The following is a 16,704-nucleotide window of genomic DNA, read 5'->3' as shown; positions in this document are numbered from 1 at the left end:
TGGAAACACAAGCGAGGCATCTGGGGCAACACAATGCTAGCGTCTTTGTCATCGCGTTCATTATCTTGTCTGTAAAATGCCACACTCTGATGTTCGTGTCCTTGAAACCCTCGCAGTGAGTCTTACTCTCGCTTGAAGGCAATTAAAAGAAAGCTGCGTTTCTCGTTATCCTCGAGGTTCAGCAACAACAAGAGTGGAGAGCTCCTGTCTGCGAACACCCGTCTTGGCAGTTGTCATTCTCACGACTTGAAACAGCGGCAGTGTGTGGCGGGTTATGAGGAGAAAGGAACACAAGGACACCGCCACCTAATTCATTAAAGGAGCAGAAAACCATGGTCGTGTTATAAAAGAGTTTCATAATCTCTTTCATGTTCTAGGTGTGTGTGTGCACGCGCCCCTCCCTCCTCTCTCTCTCCTTCCATCCTTCCCTCTTTTTCTCATATACGTTATCCATTAAAATCCGCCGACAATAAGAGCTGAAGATCTCACTGTATTGATGACGGTGTTGAAATCCTGGTGTAGGGCTGTGTGAGCACGCGGCCCTTATGATACCTTGACAGGCCAGATTTGCTGTTGCAGCGCTGGAGGTCAAGGCCAACACAACGCTCGCCTTGAATGGGCCACCATGGCGCCTTTGAACGAACCAAACAGCGGAAACTTGACGCCTTTTTCAACACCACACTTCAAAGTATTCCTCGACAGGCAATGCACGTGTCCATCAGTTACAGGTGACATGCCGGTCTCCCCACGACAAGTCTTTGCTTTCCTGTTTCCCTCCAGTCCGAGTTCAACCCTTGGCTGTCCCACGAGAATACGACTGGTAAATTTAGATAGTGCTTTGATCTCTTAAGTACCTTCACGTCTCTCTCTCTCTCTCTCTCTCTCTCTCTCTCTCTCTCTCTCTCTCTAATATAGGATATACAAATAAGTATTGTATATAGATGTAATGGAAACATTTATTTGACAGTTGCTTCTTAATCTAATGTATGTAAACTTTATGCTTCATTGCCAGTCATGACTCAGTCATTTGGGCAACAACACGGGGGTGAGCAAGTCAGCGTGAGATGGAAATTGTAGGATCATCATTATCCTACTAACACAGATAAAAAAAAAAAAGCCAAATAATCATCCATAATTATGTGCATCAGTCATGTGCTGGCTACTGACGTAGGTAAAGTTATGTTTGGTCATTCAAAGCTATTAAAAGAAGATAAACTTCCTGACAGAGTGATATATTGCTTTAAGAATTTCGTTCAATCTTACAATTGTACTGAAAAAAAAAAACTCTTCATAAAACTTTTCATAATAAAACTGAAAGCGAATAATTTATATGACCTGAATGTTATATGATTGGCTGTGAGATACTAAGTCGAGTAGGGGCAGTCCTCGCCTTGGTGGGTGGACTGGAAATGGCTCACGTCGATACCATTGTCCTGGAACACTTTGCGGGCATGGTCGTAGATGTCCTGGTCCAGCGTGGTGTGGCGGGCGAGAATCCAAGCGAATTCGTACTGTGAACGTTTGGTCAGAAAGAGAGAGAGAGAGAGAGAGAGAGAGAGAGAGAGAGAGAGAGAGAGAGAGAGAGAGAGAGAGAGAGAGAGAGAGAGAGATTCCCCTTGGGTTAGGCAGAAACCAACTATTCCTACGAGCGAATAAAGCAGCAGAGCAAAGACGCAGAGTCAGCTAAACTAACCCCCTTTCCATCTACTTACACCTTCGCAGTGACACAGACGCGTAGGTTAGTAAAAATGACAGACAATAAATAAGAAAACAATTCGGATCAAGAGCTAAATCATTCAGCTATATCTTACTGAATATCATAATTAACATGCATACAAAAAAAAACAACTAGTGTATAATATATATATATATATATATATATATATATATATATATATATATATATATATATATATATATATATATATATATATATATATATATATATATATATATATATATATATATATATATATATATATATATATATATATATATATATATATATATATATATATATATATATATATATATATATATATATATATATATATATATATATAAAACACTCCCTACTGACAGAGATCACTGTCTTGGTACTCACGCGGAGCTCTCCAAGTTGCTCACAGTTATACACGGCAGAGAAGTTAGTGTAGTCTGTGTCCAGAACGTGATACTCTGCAGGGACGCCTGGGACGGGGAGAGACGGAGGTGCATGAACACAGGGGAGGGTTTATATAGTGACAGTTGTGATAATCTTAGTATTTATGTCAAAGGTACCGTATATGCAAGTTTGTGGCTTTTTCAACGATTCTGAGTTAGGAGTTAATATATGGAAAAGATAAAAAACACACGAAGAGAGAAATTAATATGTAGAAGAGAAATAATGAAGATAAAAAATGAAGAGGGAATATCTATTACACAAGAGTACACTCTTTGGCATCGCTAAATCAAGAGTGATGCCAATGAAGACGTTGAATAAATCAGAAAACGTAAGGCCTGATAAACTTACCATCAGCAAAAATACAACTAAAGGGAGAAATGAAGATAAAGAAGATAGAGATGTGAAAAAAAAAAAAAAATGAGAAAGAGATAATTCGAATATATATCAAGAGTGATGGCAGAGTGGGCGTTGAATGCATGAGAAAAAATAATAACTCATCAACAAAGGCCAGGTGTGGTTACCATCAGGAAACACGACCAGCAACACGCCGGGCTCCAACACAGTCGCCGTGCCCACGATGTCTGCGAACTCTCCCTCTGCAGTGCGAGCCATGTTGTGCACCTCCACCACGCCCTCACCTGACGGGCGGAGCAGAAAATGGGTGACATGAGGGACACGAAACGTAAGGGAATGAAAGAAATGATCGACAGTCTTTTTTTTTTCTTTGTGTGTGTGTGTGTGTGTGTGTGTGTGTGTGTGTGTGTGTTTCTCTGGTTAACCTTCCTGCACAATATATTTTTTTTTTTACTCAATGCTGAATTTCCCAACTACGATAAATAGTTTAACAGGTTTTGACTCAAAGTTAATACAATTATGCGGGAGGGTGAAGAGAAGCGCAGTAGATAAATTTGTATGATGTGCCGTTCAGAGTAGATTTCATGCAGGTATTGAGGTAAACTCAGTCACACACACACACACACACACACACATTCAATATCTATTAGTTCCTAGATCAGCAGACACTGACAAAAATTGAAAAGGTGACTGTTCCAAGTTACGGTCAGGGATTCGAACTCCTGAGTCTGCTGATTGTGAGCAGAGTGCAATGACCACTGCCAACTCCTCTTCTGTATTGGAAAGTCACTGAAATTGCTTCACTTCATCTGCACTATGTACGATCTCCTTCACCTCCGTTCATCATTCAATACTTGCGCTAAGTCGTTTGATTTTAACGCTTACAACTTATATCTTTCGTCTGATCTGATTATTACCCTTTTAAATGATTCGAATTTTATTCTTTTAAACGACAGATTTTCCATTTACAACTTAAGCCTGCTTCGTACATCTCTCTAATTTTTGTATTCCCTTTTCTTGCTTAATATACCCGCATTGCTTTACAACTCACCCAAATCAGAGTACTGGACGTGCACGCAGTCCATGCCCTCTTCGAACCGTGCTTCAAACCGCTCGATCTCATACCAGGTTCCCAAGTACTGAAAAATACGACGAAGAGTATAAATAATTCAAGGGCAAAGGAAGTCAGAAACAGCTTTAAAATCCTGCTGACGCATACTAAGTTTCACAACAACAAAGAGACGAGTAAACAAGAAAACAATATTGTATATGCATGAAATATAAACTGACAAGGAATTAGTTTATGCTCACAATGCAAATTTGTTGGAACACTGCTTGTTTTGCTGGATGTCAATATAGTTAAACAATTCAATAGTTAAGCAACTGAAAGCGAAATAAAGGCTTAAAAAACAAATCAGCTATTAAGTGAATTTTAATCAAATGAAAGCAAATAGCAATAGAACTCTCGGCGTCATTAAAAATCAAGTGTACTTACTGCACGTGGCGAATACTGATAATTCAGCTTGTCATTTACTTTACTGATTTTAGATAAGGACAGCCGCAGCATTCTTTACGAGGAGAACAACAGAGGTATGAGAATATGCAATTACTTGGCTACCGAGGTGAAAAGTAACTCTATATTGAACAAATATTCATATGGAGGGACTTACTGGGACAACTTCAAGGTCCTGCTTGTTGGTGATGGACGGACACTTGCCGGTGCTCACGTGACGCAGCGCATCCATCCTGGCATCGCTCAGCGCCACCACCACCGCCAGCAGGAGACTTGTGATTGCTGCCTTCATTGTAAACTGATGAGAGAAACAAGGGAGTGTACTCAGCTTATCAAACTAAGCCTGATACGGTTTCTATTTCTCTCTTTGCACTTTTAATTCGTTTCCTTTGTGGCTATTCTATCGCAGTGATAAACGACCAATGTTGTTCTTCAAATTGCATTCCACAGTATTATGTCCTTTCATTCACATCTTTTCCTATCATTCATAAATTATCAAAGTCGAAATTCGTGTCCGATCTACTTTTATGTTCATGCTACCTTGCATTCCTCAACGTCATCTAACTCAGCTGAAATTCAACAGATGAAACACAGACGCCACAGAGCACATAACTTCAGATCTTCCTACAATTTCCAACTGAGGAAAGACAAACCTTTTTGTTGTTCAGTGCCTCAAAAAATCATCAATACATCTTGTCAGATAACTATCCACTCGTTTCCAATTATCCTCTCTCAACACTAAAGATTCTTGAAATATCCTTCACTTAAAATCTCATCTAGAAATTTAATTTGTTTTCCATGAGGTTGGGTGTTCTGTGTCTCCTCGACCAATACTTCTTTCCCTCAAAGCTGTTCAATTTACACAGGGACCTGACCCGTCCTTGTATGGCGTAATGGGAACGTTAAACTCACACAGCCATTTTAAACAGGATGGAGTGAAAAACTTTTTTGTCTCATGGATTCCCCTCCTCTAACAGATTGAATTTCACACTCAGCACCTGAATGTTGCATCTTACTATCTTCTATCGTTATTTGGTTACTGGTTACTGCTCTTGTGAACTTGCTCACTGCATACCTCCCCCTTCTAGCACAAGACTTCCTATGTACTCTCACCCTCCTATTTGATTAACCTTCCTAATGCAGGAGTTAACCAGTATCTTTACTCTTTCGGCTCTTTCACTGGTTAATTCTGGCACCTTCTTCCTGTTTCTGTTTTTTTCTTCCTATGACTAACTGTCAAAAGAAGACTACCAAGAAACCTCATTACTTAAGCTCCTGGTTCTTGTCCCTCTGTTTCTCTTAGGGGACGGCATCGTGAGAGAACTTAATGCCCATTTCTCTGCCTGTCCCTCTAACACATACTAAAAATAATGGGTCCCTCAGCCTGGCGCCACCGAGCTCCTCACCATGAGTGAGTCGTTGTGTTGCACTTCCTCGCATCCATCGTCTGCCTGATATATGGAAGCACTCCGTCCCCCCCACTCCCTCCCTCCTTATATTCGAGCTCAATGATTCGAATTCCCGGCAGATATGTAAGATGGCGTGGGAAAGACCAGGTGGGCAATGAATGCTATCTGATATCGAACTGCCGTACCACTCAGGCCAGAGTTCATTACCTTTGTTATTCCTAACCTCTTCTTTCCTGAAATGCTCCACTTGAGATACCTCCTTTTCTAAATTACTCGTCTCTCTAAGTCACAGGGGGTTGCATAGAAATCACGAAGCCAGTATAGAAACGGAAGAGGCTTAGGAATTCTGAACACTGTTTCGAATCACAGAGTTCTTTCGTAATGAAGCAGTAGAGGAAACCCACACAATAGGTACGCATTAAACAACCAAACTCTGGTAGGTACAGGGTACGAGAAAGATTTAGGAGTTATAGTTAGCTCTGAACTCCGTCTAGGGAAACAATGCATAGAAGCCAGAAACAGGGCAAATAGGGTAGTAGGATTAATTTTTAGGAGTGTTAAAAGTAGAAGGCCGGAAGTAATATTAAAGTTATACTTGGCGCTGGTTAGACCTCATCTAGACTACGCTGTGCAGTTCTGGTCCCCACATAACAGGAAAGATATAGGTCTATTAGAATCAGTACAGAGGAGAATGACTAAAAGGATATAGGGGATGAGGAGTATTCCTTACGAGGCGAGGTTTAAGCTGTTAAATTTGCATTCTTTAGAGAGACGTAGGTTAAGAGGGGACCTGATAGTCTTTAAATGGTATAAGGGTTATAACAAGGGGGATCTAAGCAAAATTCTTAGGACCACCAACCAGGGTAGAACAAGAAATAACGGGTTCAAGCTTGAAAAATTTAAGTTTAGGAAGGAAATAGGAAAAAACTGGTTCTCAAATAGAGTGGTAGATGAGTGGAACGGACTCAGTAATCATGTTGTTAGTGCTAGGACACTAGAGAGCTTTAAGAGAAGATTAGACAAGTTTATGGATGGGGATAATGGATGGAAATAGGTAGGTATATTTCATACAGGGACTGCCACGTGTAAGCCTGGTCGCTTCTTGCAACTTCCCTTATTTCTTATGTTCTTAAGTTCTTACATATATCAGTGATTCCCAGACTGGTGGCAGATCGCCCCTGGAGATAATTAAGCAATTTTTCGGGTGTAATGGAGGTGTAACTGAAATGTTAACTCAGTCTCAGTATGTAAAATTGTAAAGTAAATACACTGTAATAACAATAAGCATTTAAAACTACCATATAATATTAAAAAGGAAGAAATATGCATTTATGTTTGTGGCAAGCCAAGAGTACTTTGACAGGTATGCTTCAGGACACAGTCAGTCACTAACCTTGATCATGACGTGTCCAGTACCTGCCACTCACTGCCTGAACCAGCTTCGAGCATGCAACTCCATCCATCCCAGTGACTGATGATAATAATGCTCATGTCTTTGGCAACAGTCATTAGAGATTCTGTGAAATATGGCATGTTGAATTGGCTAACAAATTGAAAATAGGAACCACTGATATTATTAAGTAATAATTAAGTAATATTATTAATATTATTAAATATTAAATATTAAATATTAAATACTAAATATTAAGCAATAATATATTAAGTAATGGGATGATCTAGTTAATCTTACTCCAACGCTGTCCATACATTCTGAAGACTATATAACCTTTCGCTTAACAATAGCGTTTCTGCATATACAGGTGTTTCTTCGGCCCTGTAACCTGACGGCAATCTAACACACTTGCCGCAAGCTCTTTTCCAGCACGATATAATGTGTTCAGTTTGGCCACTTCACGTGCAAAAGCTCCGTGGTTTGAACTCTTATTTATTCTAGAATTATGTCCCGTTTGACACTACAGATTTTATGATTTTCTCTCTCCACAATCCACTCACAGTCTATTTCTAGTTCATATATATATATATATATATATATATATATATATATATATATATATATATATATATATATATATATATATATATATATATATATATATATATATATATATATATATATATATATATATATATATATATATATATATATATATATATATATATATATATATATATATATATATATATATATATATATAAGACAATTAGACTCTCTCTCTCTCTCTCTCTCTCTCACCCCTTACTTACTGTGACTGAGACAGCCACGGTACGCACTCCATACCCAGCTTTGATTTCACGTCCATACATTCGTCCGCATGTCAGGCGTCGAAGTACTGCTGTGGACAAAGGGAAAGATAGATTAAGAAATAGGTGTACAAGATGCTGGTGTACGACATTGCCTGAGAAAAGAAAAACGGCGATATGGGATAAATAAAGGCATGAAGGAAAGTGAGAGAAAGAGAGAGAGAGAGAGAGAGAATGAGAGAATGAACTCTTTCCAGATTCAACGCCAGCCTGTCACATGACTAGGCCACGTGTTGCATTGCAGGCTGCGGGGAGTCAGTGTGATGGAGACAATATGGTGCAGAAAGTTTACATAAATGTGATATGTAAGTCCCGGTGCTTGATGCGCTGTGTGAGACCGTGACAACTGCTGGCTGGTGATAATGCTATGAAGACGCCTGGGTAACAGATATAATATTGAGAACAAAACAGGCAAAAAACTAAAGTAGCTTATATGATTTTGATTTTAATATAGCTAGTCTTGTATAACTAGAAAGAAGCGGTTTGTTATTACGTCTGAACCACAAGTAAATATTGAGAACGAAACAGAAAAAAAAGCAGGGTACATGGTTTGGTTTCCACTATATTTAATCTTGTACAAACGGAAAGGAACAGTTAATTATAACTGAAAAAAGAAAGCTTAAGACATAGTTTTACAACATTTGAAATCCTGACGCTCTACCTTTTGTTTAATTTTCTTATCAATCCGTTCTTAGGAAAACCACAATTAGGCCTCTCGTTTATCGGGAAGTAACACCTGCACCAATAGGAGGAACTCCTCACTCACTATACGATATGGCCGCATGGGACTATCTTGAAAGAAACCACCATTAAAGAAAAAAAAAAAAGGTCAAGACATGGCTTACTAACTGCTGGAAGGGAGAGGCTTGTTAACCTTACGCTAGAAAATATAGGGCAGGTCGTGGTAAAAGTGAAAAGTTTAACACGAGTACCAATGTACGTACAATGATTATTGAAAAAAACAATGTAGGATTCTCGAATGCATAGCATACAAGTCTCTGTATAGGCAAGCTGGCGGTGTTCACTTCAGATCCCCGATGACAATCAAGCACATTTTCCGTCTGATCAAGCGTCGCTGACCTGGACTGTCCACCACAAACTAATGATTATTACATAAATGAAACGCAGGTAACATGGCCTTTTGAGATGTCTCAATCAGGTGTAATAATCTACGCAATGCTGAACACTGTTGCATCGCTGAAATTTTTATTATATATATATATATATATATATATATATATATATATATATATATATATATATATATATATATATATATATATATATATATATATATATATATATATATATAAGCAAAAGTATACCTCACGCTTTCATGGCTGTGGGAGTAACATGTGACCTAATACGTGAAGAAGTAAGCTTGCACAACGCAATGCTTGGACAGAAAATGTGTAATCCAACAAGGGTTGAAAGAGGCGCCTAAAGAAGAAATGGATCGGAGCTTCACACTTCGTGACGTCTGTTCAGTGTTCACACATTTCTCTATTACTTGGTTTTCGGAGTTTACACAGTATTCAAACAACACACGTACACCTTACGGTAACACATTGCCAAATTAGTATTTGTTATAACATTAAGTGCGTTAAGTCGGCACGCGGGCGTGGCAGCTCGCCACTACAGCTACGGAAAGCATTAATTCATAGCTTGCAGATGTTGAGGATTCGTGTTGCACGGCTGCCTTACTGCTGCTGCTGCTGCCTTGCTGCTGCTGCTCTGCCAGCGCTCTGACGCTTCGTCGCTGGCAGCATGATGCGTATTGGTAGGAAAGACGTGAAGCTGAAGACCCTCAGCCTTTATGAGAAAATGGAAATGCTACACTGGATGAATGGCGGTGCGTTCATGTGCGGTGGTGAGTGTGTAATGAAATTCAATACTTTATGTGTTTATACTCGTAGAACAAAATTGTGATAATGTTTATAAGACTATAATCATCCTAAGAACGTGGGAAGACGAATCGAAGTATTAATCAAAAAGTGTCAAGTGTATATTAATGAGGTCGACAAGTGCATGTGTCTGGTGAAAGCGTTACAGCCACTAATATTCAAAGTGTAACTTGGCGTTTTGTGAGGCGCTGGAGCATCGAAGATCACGATGGATCTCAAAGGCTGATTAGTGTTCGTACCTGATGCTGCCTCGGATGCAGGTCATCTGCGAGCCTGTCAAGGCAGATATTGAAACTGCTCATCTGTGTAAGGATATAATGCAAGAATATTTCCGTTTTATATATGATAGTTTTATTAATTTAAAAAAGATATGAGCACATACACACACACACACACACACACACACACACACACACACACACACACACACACACACCTTAAATTAGAATAATGACGATTTGTTTTAGTCGGGGAGATTTATGGCCAGCTATATCGCATGCAGGACCCAACAGAACGGTGGCCATCGATTGGCGCTAATGGCGGGGAAGGCAAGGAGGCCCAGGGTTGAGAGGCAAGTTATAAGACATTGCCTGCAACTCCTGGCTACCCTTGGCATTAGCGCTGGCCTCGCCACCGCTGCCTCCCTCGTCATTAACATCCTGGCGGAGGCATCGTGGGTCTCACTGGGAATTATGAAAGCCATTGAGCAGACTAATAACTCTCGGGCCCATCCAGTTATTGATTTATTGGTCTATTGGTCTATTGATTTATTGATGACAGTAAGTGTGTTTGTGGCGTGTGAGGGAATGTCTCCATTACTCGAAATTTGACATTGCGTTAGTAGTTCGGATGAGACTTTACATGGTTTTGATGCAATTCACAGGGACGTTCTCTGATTCTTCCCCGGTGGAGCTCGACCCTCGCCAGGCGCTTACCGCACATGCCGCCCACGCAGCGACGAGGACAGCACGATGCTTCCCAGGCGCACCTCAAGGTCATTCATATCCGTCTTCGTGATCAATAGAAAAAGTAAGACAAAAATGTTATCTCTCTTTTTTACTACCCAGAGTAATTTTTTTTTTTTTTTCTCTCTCTCTCTCTCTCTCTCTCTCTCTCTCTCTCTCTCTCTCTCTCTCTCTCTCTCTTTAATTGAAAGTCTGAAAATATCAATGCAAAAATCTCTTCATTTCATCGTTGTTTCGTAACGTTAACCTCAGCGTGCTATTCTCCTCCATTGTTTTTCTTCATCAACTATTCCATTTCCTTTTTTCATTTCAGTTCCTTTCCTCGGCCAATGCATCAGTATGTCGAGCGTTCTTTTGGTTCTTATTATATATATATATATTTTTTTTTCGCAGTTATTACACCAGGTTTTCCTTTACTAGTTTCTTTTTTATTTTATATTATGAACCTTCCACCTGAATTGTTCACTGAATGATATTTAATTTCTCGCTTATATTAAATCGTATCTTTACTATCTTTCACTATAATCTCTCTCTCTCTCTCTCTCTCTCTCTCTCTCTCTCTCTCTCTCTCTCTCTCTGTCTCTCTCTCTCTCTCTCTTGCTTTTATCATTCTTCTTTCCTTTTCGAGTCACATTATTTTTTATCCGCTCTTATCTTCCCTAATCCTGCTCAGCATTTTCTCCAGTCTTCTTTCTTCATTCAGGTATTTTCCTTTATCTCTCCAGCATATTAATCTAATTTCCCTTATCTTAAGTTTACTTCATTTGTGGGGGAAAAGAACCCAATTTATGATCTATTATTTATCTATCTATTTATTATTTATGCTCAAACGTCTGGCATCTCACGACTAATGCGTCATTAATTATTTATCTTTGTCAAAATAACGTTAATCCTGTCACTCATATTTGGCGTCCAATTTTCATCCGATTTATTTATCTTTATCAGTCTTCACCGTGTAATTGTTTCTTTTGAGGTTATTTTTCGTCTACAATCGTGGCAAGGTGCGTAGTGTTTGACAAGTATACGAGTGTAAACAAGACGTAAAGGGTTCAAGTATGAAAAAGTTACATTAATAGAAAAAAAAAAAAATTGACTGGTGAAACTGAGAAGTAACTGACAGAAATAGACTCAGTAATCACGTTAGTGCCGAGTCATTAGGGAGAGTTAAAAGGAGATTAGGTACATGTATACATATTGATGATAGACGGGTTTATGTACGGTATGCATGTTTTACACAGACACGACTACTTGTAGACTTGCTGGCTTCCTACTGCTTACATTATATTCTCGAGTTTTTACTGGTACGTCTTTTTTTTTGTGTGTGTGTTCCATTGCGCACATTTCTACACGACCAAATCATTAATGAGTAAAATAAATCAACACAACCCATAAAAGTAATAATCGGTGTTTTATTCATCATTATTTCAAAGTGAGATGATACAAGGGAAGCACCAATACTATAGTAACATCTGGCCTGTTGTTTGAAGCAGGACTGGCCATTAAACTAAGCAACAAAATAACAATGGAGGGTTAAAGCTTTTCATTATGTGTCACTTAACGATTACTGCATCACGTGACTTCTAAAAACGCCCAAAAAATTAACAACTCAAAAGGATGGTCACGTTTGGACGACACGGAGATCTTCTAATGCTAGTTAGTATCTAGAGCACGTAGGGGCAGTCTTCACCCTGGTAGGTGGAGTGGAACACACTGATGTCGATTCCGTTGTTTGCGAACACCTGGCGGGCGTGGTCGTAGGTCTCCTGCTCGAGAGTGTGGGAGCGGGAGAGGATCCAGGCGTACTCGAACTGTGGCGTGGCGAGGGTGTGAAAGGAGAGAGGATCGTGGAATGGTTAAGATCAGGAGAAAAGTGCGTGATATTCGGATGATAAGCAGTGACTTAAACAAGCTGACCAACACTAAGTAAGCTTTGAAAATTGCCACACAAAAATGAATAAATAAAATAAACGAATAAAAGTAAATGAATTATTAAAAGATTACTAAAATATTATGCATAGCAGAAAAAAAAAAAAAAAAACATTTAAGCGTTCCCCGTTTTGTTTATCTGTCAAAGTAATGAATTTGAAAGCCCGCTGTTACATCCGCAATGCTCTCTCCCTTAAGGCTTCCTATCCTGTTATTCTTCAGGGACTTCAATGTGTGGTAGCATCCAATCCATTTCTGCTTGAAACGAGAGCCTACAGTATCTAGATATGGTGCGTGAAGAAGCAGATAGTAAATAAGGTAACACTATCTCAGGAGTTAATGGACGCGAGATCACTGCACAAAAATGAATAGTAGACTGCATAGTTGATGAGATGTAAAATGCTTGTGATCAAAGACACTTCATTTAATTCAGATGAGATGAATGTGTAATACTAATTATTATGAGAAATGTACTAATAATTATGAAATTTAAATGAACAAGAATAACGTGGCAAGCCAAAATATCAAAGCACAGCTCCTTAAACATGATGACCGCAGCGTTGAGGTCTCCGGTCCACCACTGCTGCTGTACAGAAAATACTCCAGACTCAGTGACTTACGCGCTCAGGGCCCAGCTGCAGGCAGTTGTACACAGCGGAGAAAGATTCGTAGTCGGTGTCCAGGACGTGGTACTCAGCAGGGATATCTGCGTGGCGTGAACACAAAATACATGAGATGGCCAAACAAATATATTGAGCAAGACCTGGTACAATCATAATAACACGTTCATAATGTTGCTGTCGGGCAGATTATGTTGTTTGAAAATAATAATCTTAATATGATTATTGATATGTAAAACTTTGTGAGATATTGTCAAAGGATTTATTGGTAATACAAATATGAGTTCAGTTACTTCAAGAAGTTCAATGATCATATCACTCAGGAAGGAAGGAACATCAACACTGAGACAAGACTGATGTGGAAGATCACCAGGACACTAAATAATTTCTTCCATCGATCATAAAAGCAACCTTCAAGAAATCCTAATGAATGAATTAATATATCAATGAAAGCATGAAATAAAAAGAAATAGTACATAAACGAATCGCTGGAAAGGGAAGGTAAGAGTAAGAAGAGAACATCACGAGATAGAAATAAGATACTCACATCCTTGAAACTTGACATAGAGCACGCCGGGCTCCAGCACTGTCGCCGTGCCCACGATCTCAGTGAAGTTCCCCCCAGCCGTGCGGGCCACGTTGTGCACTTCCACCACACCGTCACCTGAAGGACGGACACAGACGGCAATATAGTGATGCACCGAGAGTTATAAAAGTAATGATACCGAAAATGACTCCCACGCTTTCTGTTTGGCAGCTTGAGTGCGCACTGGCAACACTCCTAATGACAGAACACACGAGTGAGGTACACACTCACTTCAATACACCGGGCACACGTGCATTCCAAGATACATATGTGTCAAGGGAGCTTAAGACGAACCCTGTATGTACAATGAATGTGAAAAAAAAAGTCTGAAAAAAAATACACTGGCAATATTCAGCATGTGAGTATGTCGTCTCAATGAACAACGCTGAATCTTTTTGTACTGCGCGACAGCGATCTCAGCTTCTAGAATATACGTAGATGTACTAAATATTGATAATCAGTAACTACTACTCATCAAAACTCTCTCTCTCTCTCTCTCACCAAGATCGGAGTAGATGGCCTCCACACAGTCCATGCCGCGCTGGAAGATGATGTCGAAGCGCTCGATCTCATACCACTTGCCCAGGTACTGGAACAAGGCAGGTCAGTAGTCAGTTAATCAACCGCTAAGCAAAAAGTAACATGGAATATTCATTCTTCCCCTGAAAGTCAATAAGAAATGGTCGGCCACATAGTCTTTGATGGGCGAAAAAAAGAATAGGTATATATATAAGGAATTCTTTGATTTTCATCCCTCGAAGTCACCACCCACGCTCATGCTTCTGTGGGTGACTCTTCTTCACCCACATGTTGTTCAAAGGTTACTTTAAGAATGTCAGTTGTGAAATGAGTACTAGTATTTATCTTTTGTTGTTGTTGTTGTTGTTTCATTGGTGTTAATAGACGCAGAAATCTTATCATCGTCATATGAAAATTTTGCGAGGCAAAAATATAGTTGGTGTAAAATTGAATAGCAACTGCTCATATATATATATATATATATATATATATATATATATATATATATATATATATATATATATATATATATATATATATATATATATATATATATATATATATATATATATATATATATAAAATAAATGAATAAACAAATAGATTATACTTGGTAATTCTGTTTGAGTTACAAGTAAGATAAACACTTGGAAATAAAAAAAAAGAACAGTACATTTGTTCGGGATTTTACGACTCTGGAATAATGAACGAAAAAGGACCATTAAAATGATAAAGAAATAAATAATACGTGGAATACAGTAAATAACACATTGCATTGAACTAAAAAAAAAGAATGCAGAATTGTCCAGTTCATTCTTTAAGATGACAATGGAAATACGAAAGAAACTAACATAATACGACACAAAGAATGCGTGAACATATCCCAGAAACACTCACAGGGACGGGGTCAAAGTCCTGCTTGTTGGTGATGGTGGGACATTTGCCTTCCGTCACGTAGCGCATGTGCCTTCCACTCCGCGCCTCGCTCACCGCCACCACCGCCACCAGCAGCACACTCAAGATCATGCCCTTCATCTTTAACTGAAAGACAAAGTAAGAAAAAAACAAACATTCATTACAACATAGTAAAGAGGGAAAATTCTAATGACTCAGCACTAACAATATGATTATTAAGTCTATCCCACTAAGGCTGAATCCAATATTTATTTTCTTTTTTGACTGCTAACTGTGAGGATTGCTTGTGTCACCCTTGTTACAGCCTTGAAGAGATCCGTAGTGCCCGTAAACACTAACAAGAAATGTTCCGCGGAAATTTACTCGTGTAAGTATTGTAAATCCGCGCGAGAATATCATTAAAGGAATTAGACAATCTTTACGAGAAAAGGCTACAGGCAATTTGAGCGCGAAGTTGCCATAAAGATGAACTTAAGAAAGGCGAGGTTAAGTTGTGTGGGATAAACAGTCTAGACCACAACAAGACTTCGTTCTTCTCAGTACCTTAAAGTTTGCTAGAAACCCTGATTTCATAGGACATATTCTGACTCAAAGCTACAACGGTGATGGGTCGATGAGTAACCGCTTGAGTTACAGCGCGTCGGATTGTGCTACGGAGAAAAAAAAAAATGTTTTTGCTGTGAGACGAACACTCGGCAGAGCCATCTGTTTCCGCAGCTGCTGTGGCTCCTTGGTGCAGTGTCTGCCTCGAAAAAAAAAAAAAAAAATGCGAGTTGGAGCACAGCAGGCCTACCGTGGAACTGCTATCACTGACAACCTGCCGCACCTCGCGTCCCTCACCTTGCTGGCGTCGTCGCGCTGTGACGCTCAACACGCCTATGAGTCTCTTTTATACCTACCGAATACACACGCGGCAGATATATTTTCTAATTTATATAACCATCAGCTCGGTCCCACGTGCTGCGACGTCACAAGAGGCCCGTGGGAGTGGCCGCGTGGCGCGCTTCCCCTCACTGTCCCGTGCTCCAACTTTCTTCTGTTATATAAAGAACTTTTTCTACACAGGCCGTTCAGCTTTCCTTGACATACTAGACATGTAACATAAACAACAGGATAAGCTCGTGTTTGAGACAATAGCGTTTATTTAAATAGTTCAAATTTATATAATATTATTTCTTATATAAACATTGAAATATGTACTGTAGAAGTAAAGTTTGTGGCGACTTTCAAAATGGATGATTATTTCTACTTCATTCACTGTCCGCCATCCTGCTCGGAACGTCTTCATCCCTCTGCTGTGACTTCGCCGGTCTCTTTCATATCAGAGGGAAGTTTTTTTTCTCTCCTTGTGATACAGTATCATGTCCGGAGGGCCTCGCTATGCCGAGAGGCCTTCACGCAGTTATAAAACAATAAATTAATGAATACTAGCATCACGCATCGAAGTCCACGTGACACCGAGATAAATGTAGTTTTTCTCTTATAGATTACTGCAGATGAGAGATTAATGAGCGCGAGGCTACAGAATATATAATCCTTATGAGCCAGACCATGAAAGAGGATGACT

General features: G+C 39.3%; 2 protein-coding genes across 5 annotated transcripts; both read right to left on the bottom strand.

The window, feature by feature from the left end:
* Positions 1-931: 931 nt before the first annotated feature.
* Positions 932-7,730, bottom strand: LOC135091146 (apolipoprotein D-like). 4 transcript variants are annotated; one of them, XM_063988615.1, is made up of 6 exons: positions 7,646-7,730; positions 4,189-4,329; positions 3,570-3,657; positions 2,686-2,802; positions 2,105-2,190; positions 932-1,511 (listed from the first exon to the last, which is right to left on the bottom strand). In XM_063988615.1, exons 1-6 carry the CDS (start codon positions 7,703-7,705, stop codon positions 1,365-1,367), a joined length of 639 nt encoding a protein of 212 aa, XP_063844685.1. In that variant the 5' UTR covers positions 7,706-7,730; the 3' UTR covers positions 932-1,364. The 4 variants fall into 4 exon arrangements, with proteins under 4 accessions (XP_063844685.1, XP_063844688.1, XP_063844697.1 ...); XM_063988618.1 differs by lacking the exon at positions 7,646-7,730 and adding an exon at positions 6,834-6,857; XM_063988627.1 differs by lacking the exon at positions 7,646-7,730 and adding an exon at positions 5,438-5,574.
* Positions 7,731-11,960: 4,230 nt separating this feature from the next.
* Positions 11,961-16,043, bottom strand: LOC135091136 (apolipoprotein D-like). Its single transcript, XM_063988598.1, has 6 exons — positions 15,978-16,043; positions 15,120-15,263; positions 14,205-14,292; positions 13,665-13,781; positions 13,118-13,203; positions 11,961-12,379 (listed from the first exon to the last, which is right to left on the bottom strand). The coding sequence occupies exons 2-6, from the start codon at positions 15,255-15,257 to the stop codon at positions 12,233-12,235; spliced, it is 576 nt and encodes a 191-aa protein (XP_063844668.1). The 5' UTR covers positions 15,258-15,263; positions 15,978-16,043; the 3' UTR covers positions 11,961-12,232.
* Between the last annotated feature and the right edge of the window lie 661 nt (positions 16,044-16,704).

Source organism: Scylla paramamosain, chromosome 3 (assembly GCF_035594125.1).
Source record: "Scylla paramamosain isolate STU-SP2022 chromosome 3, ASM3559412v1, whole genome shotgun sequence".
NCBI classification, from domain to species: domain Eukaryota; kingdom Metazoa; phylum Arthropoda; class Malacostraca; order Decapoda; family Portunidae; genus Scylla; species Scylla paramamosain.
Note: the sequence above shows the minus strand (reverse complement) of the source record. Positions and strands in the feature narration are given on the sequence as shown.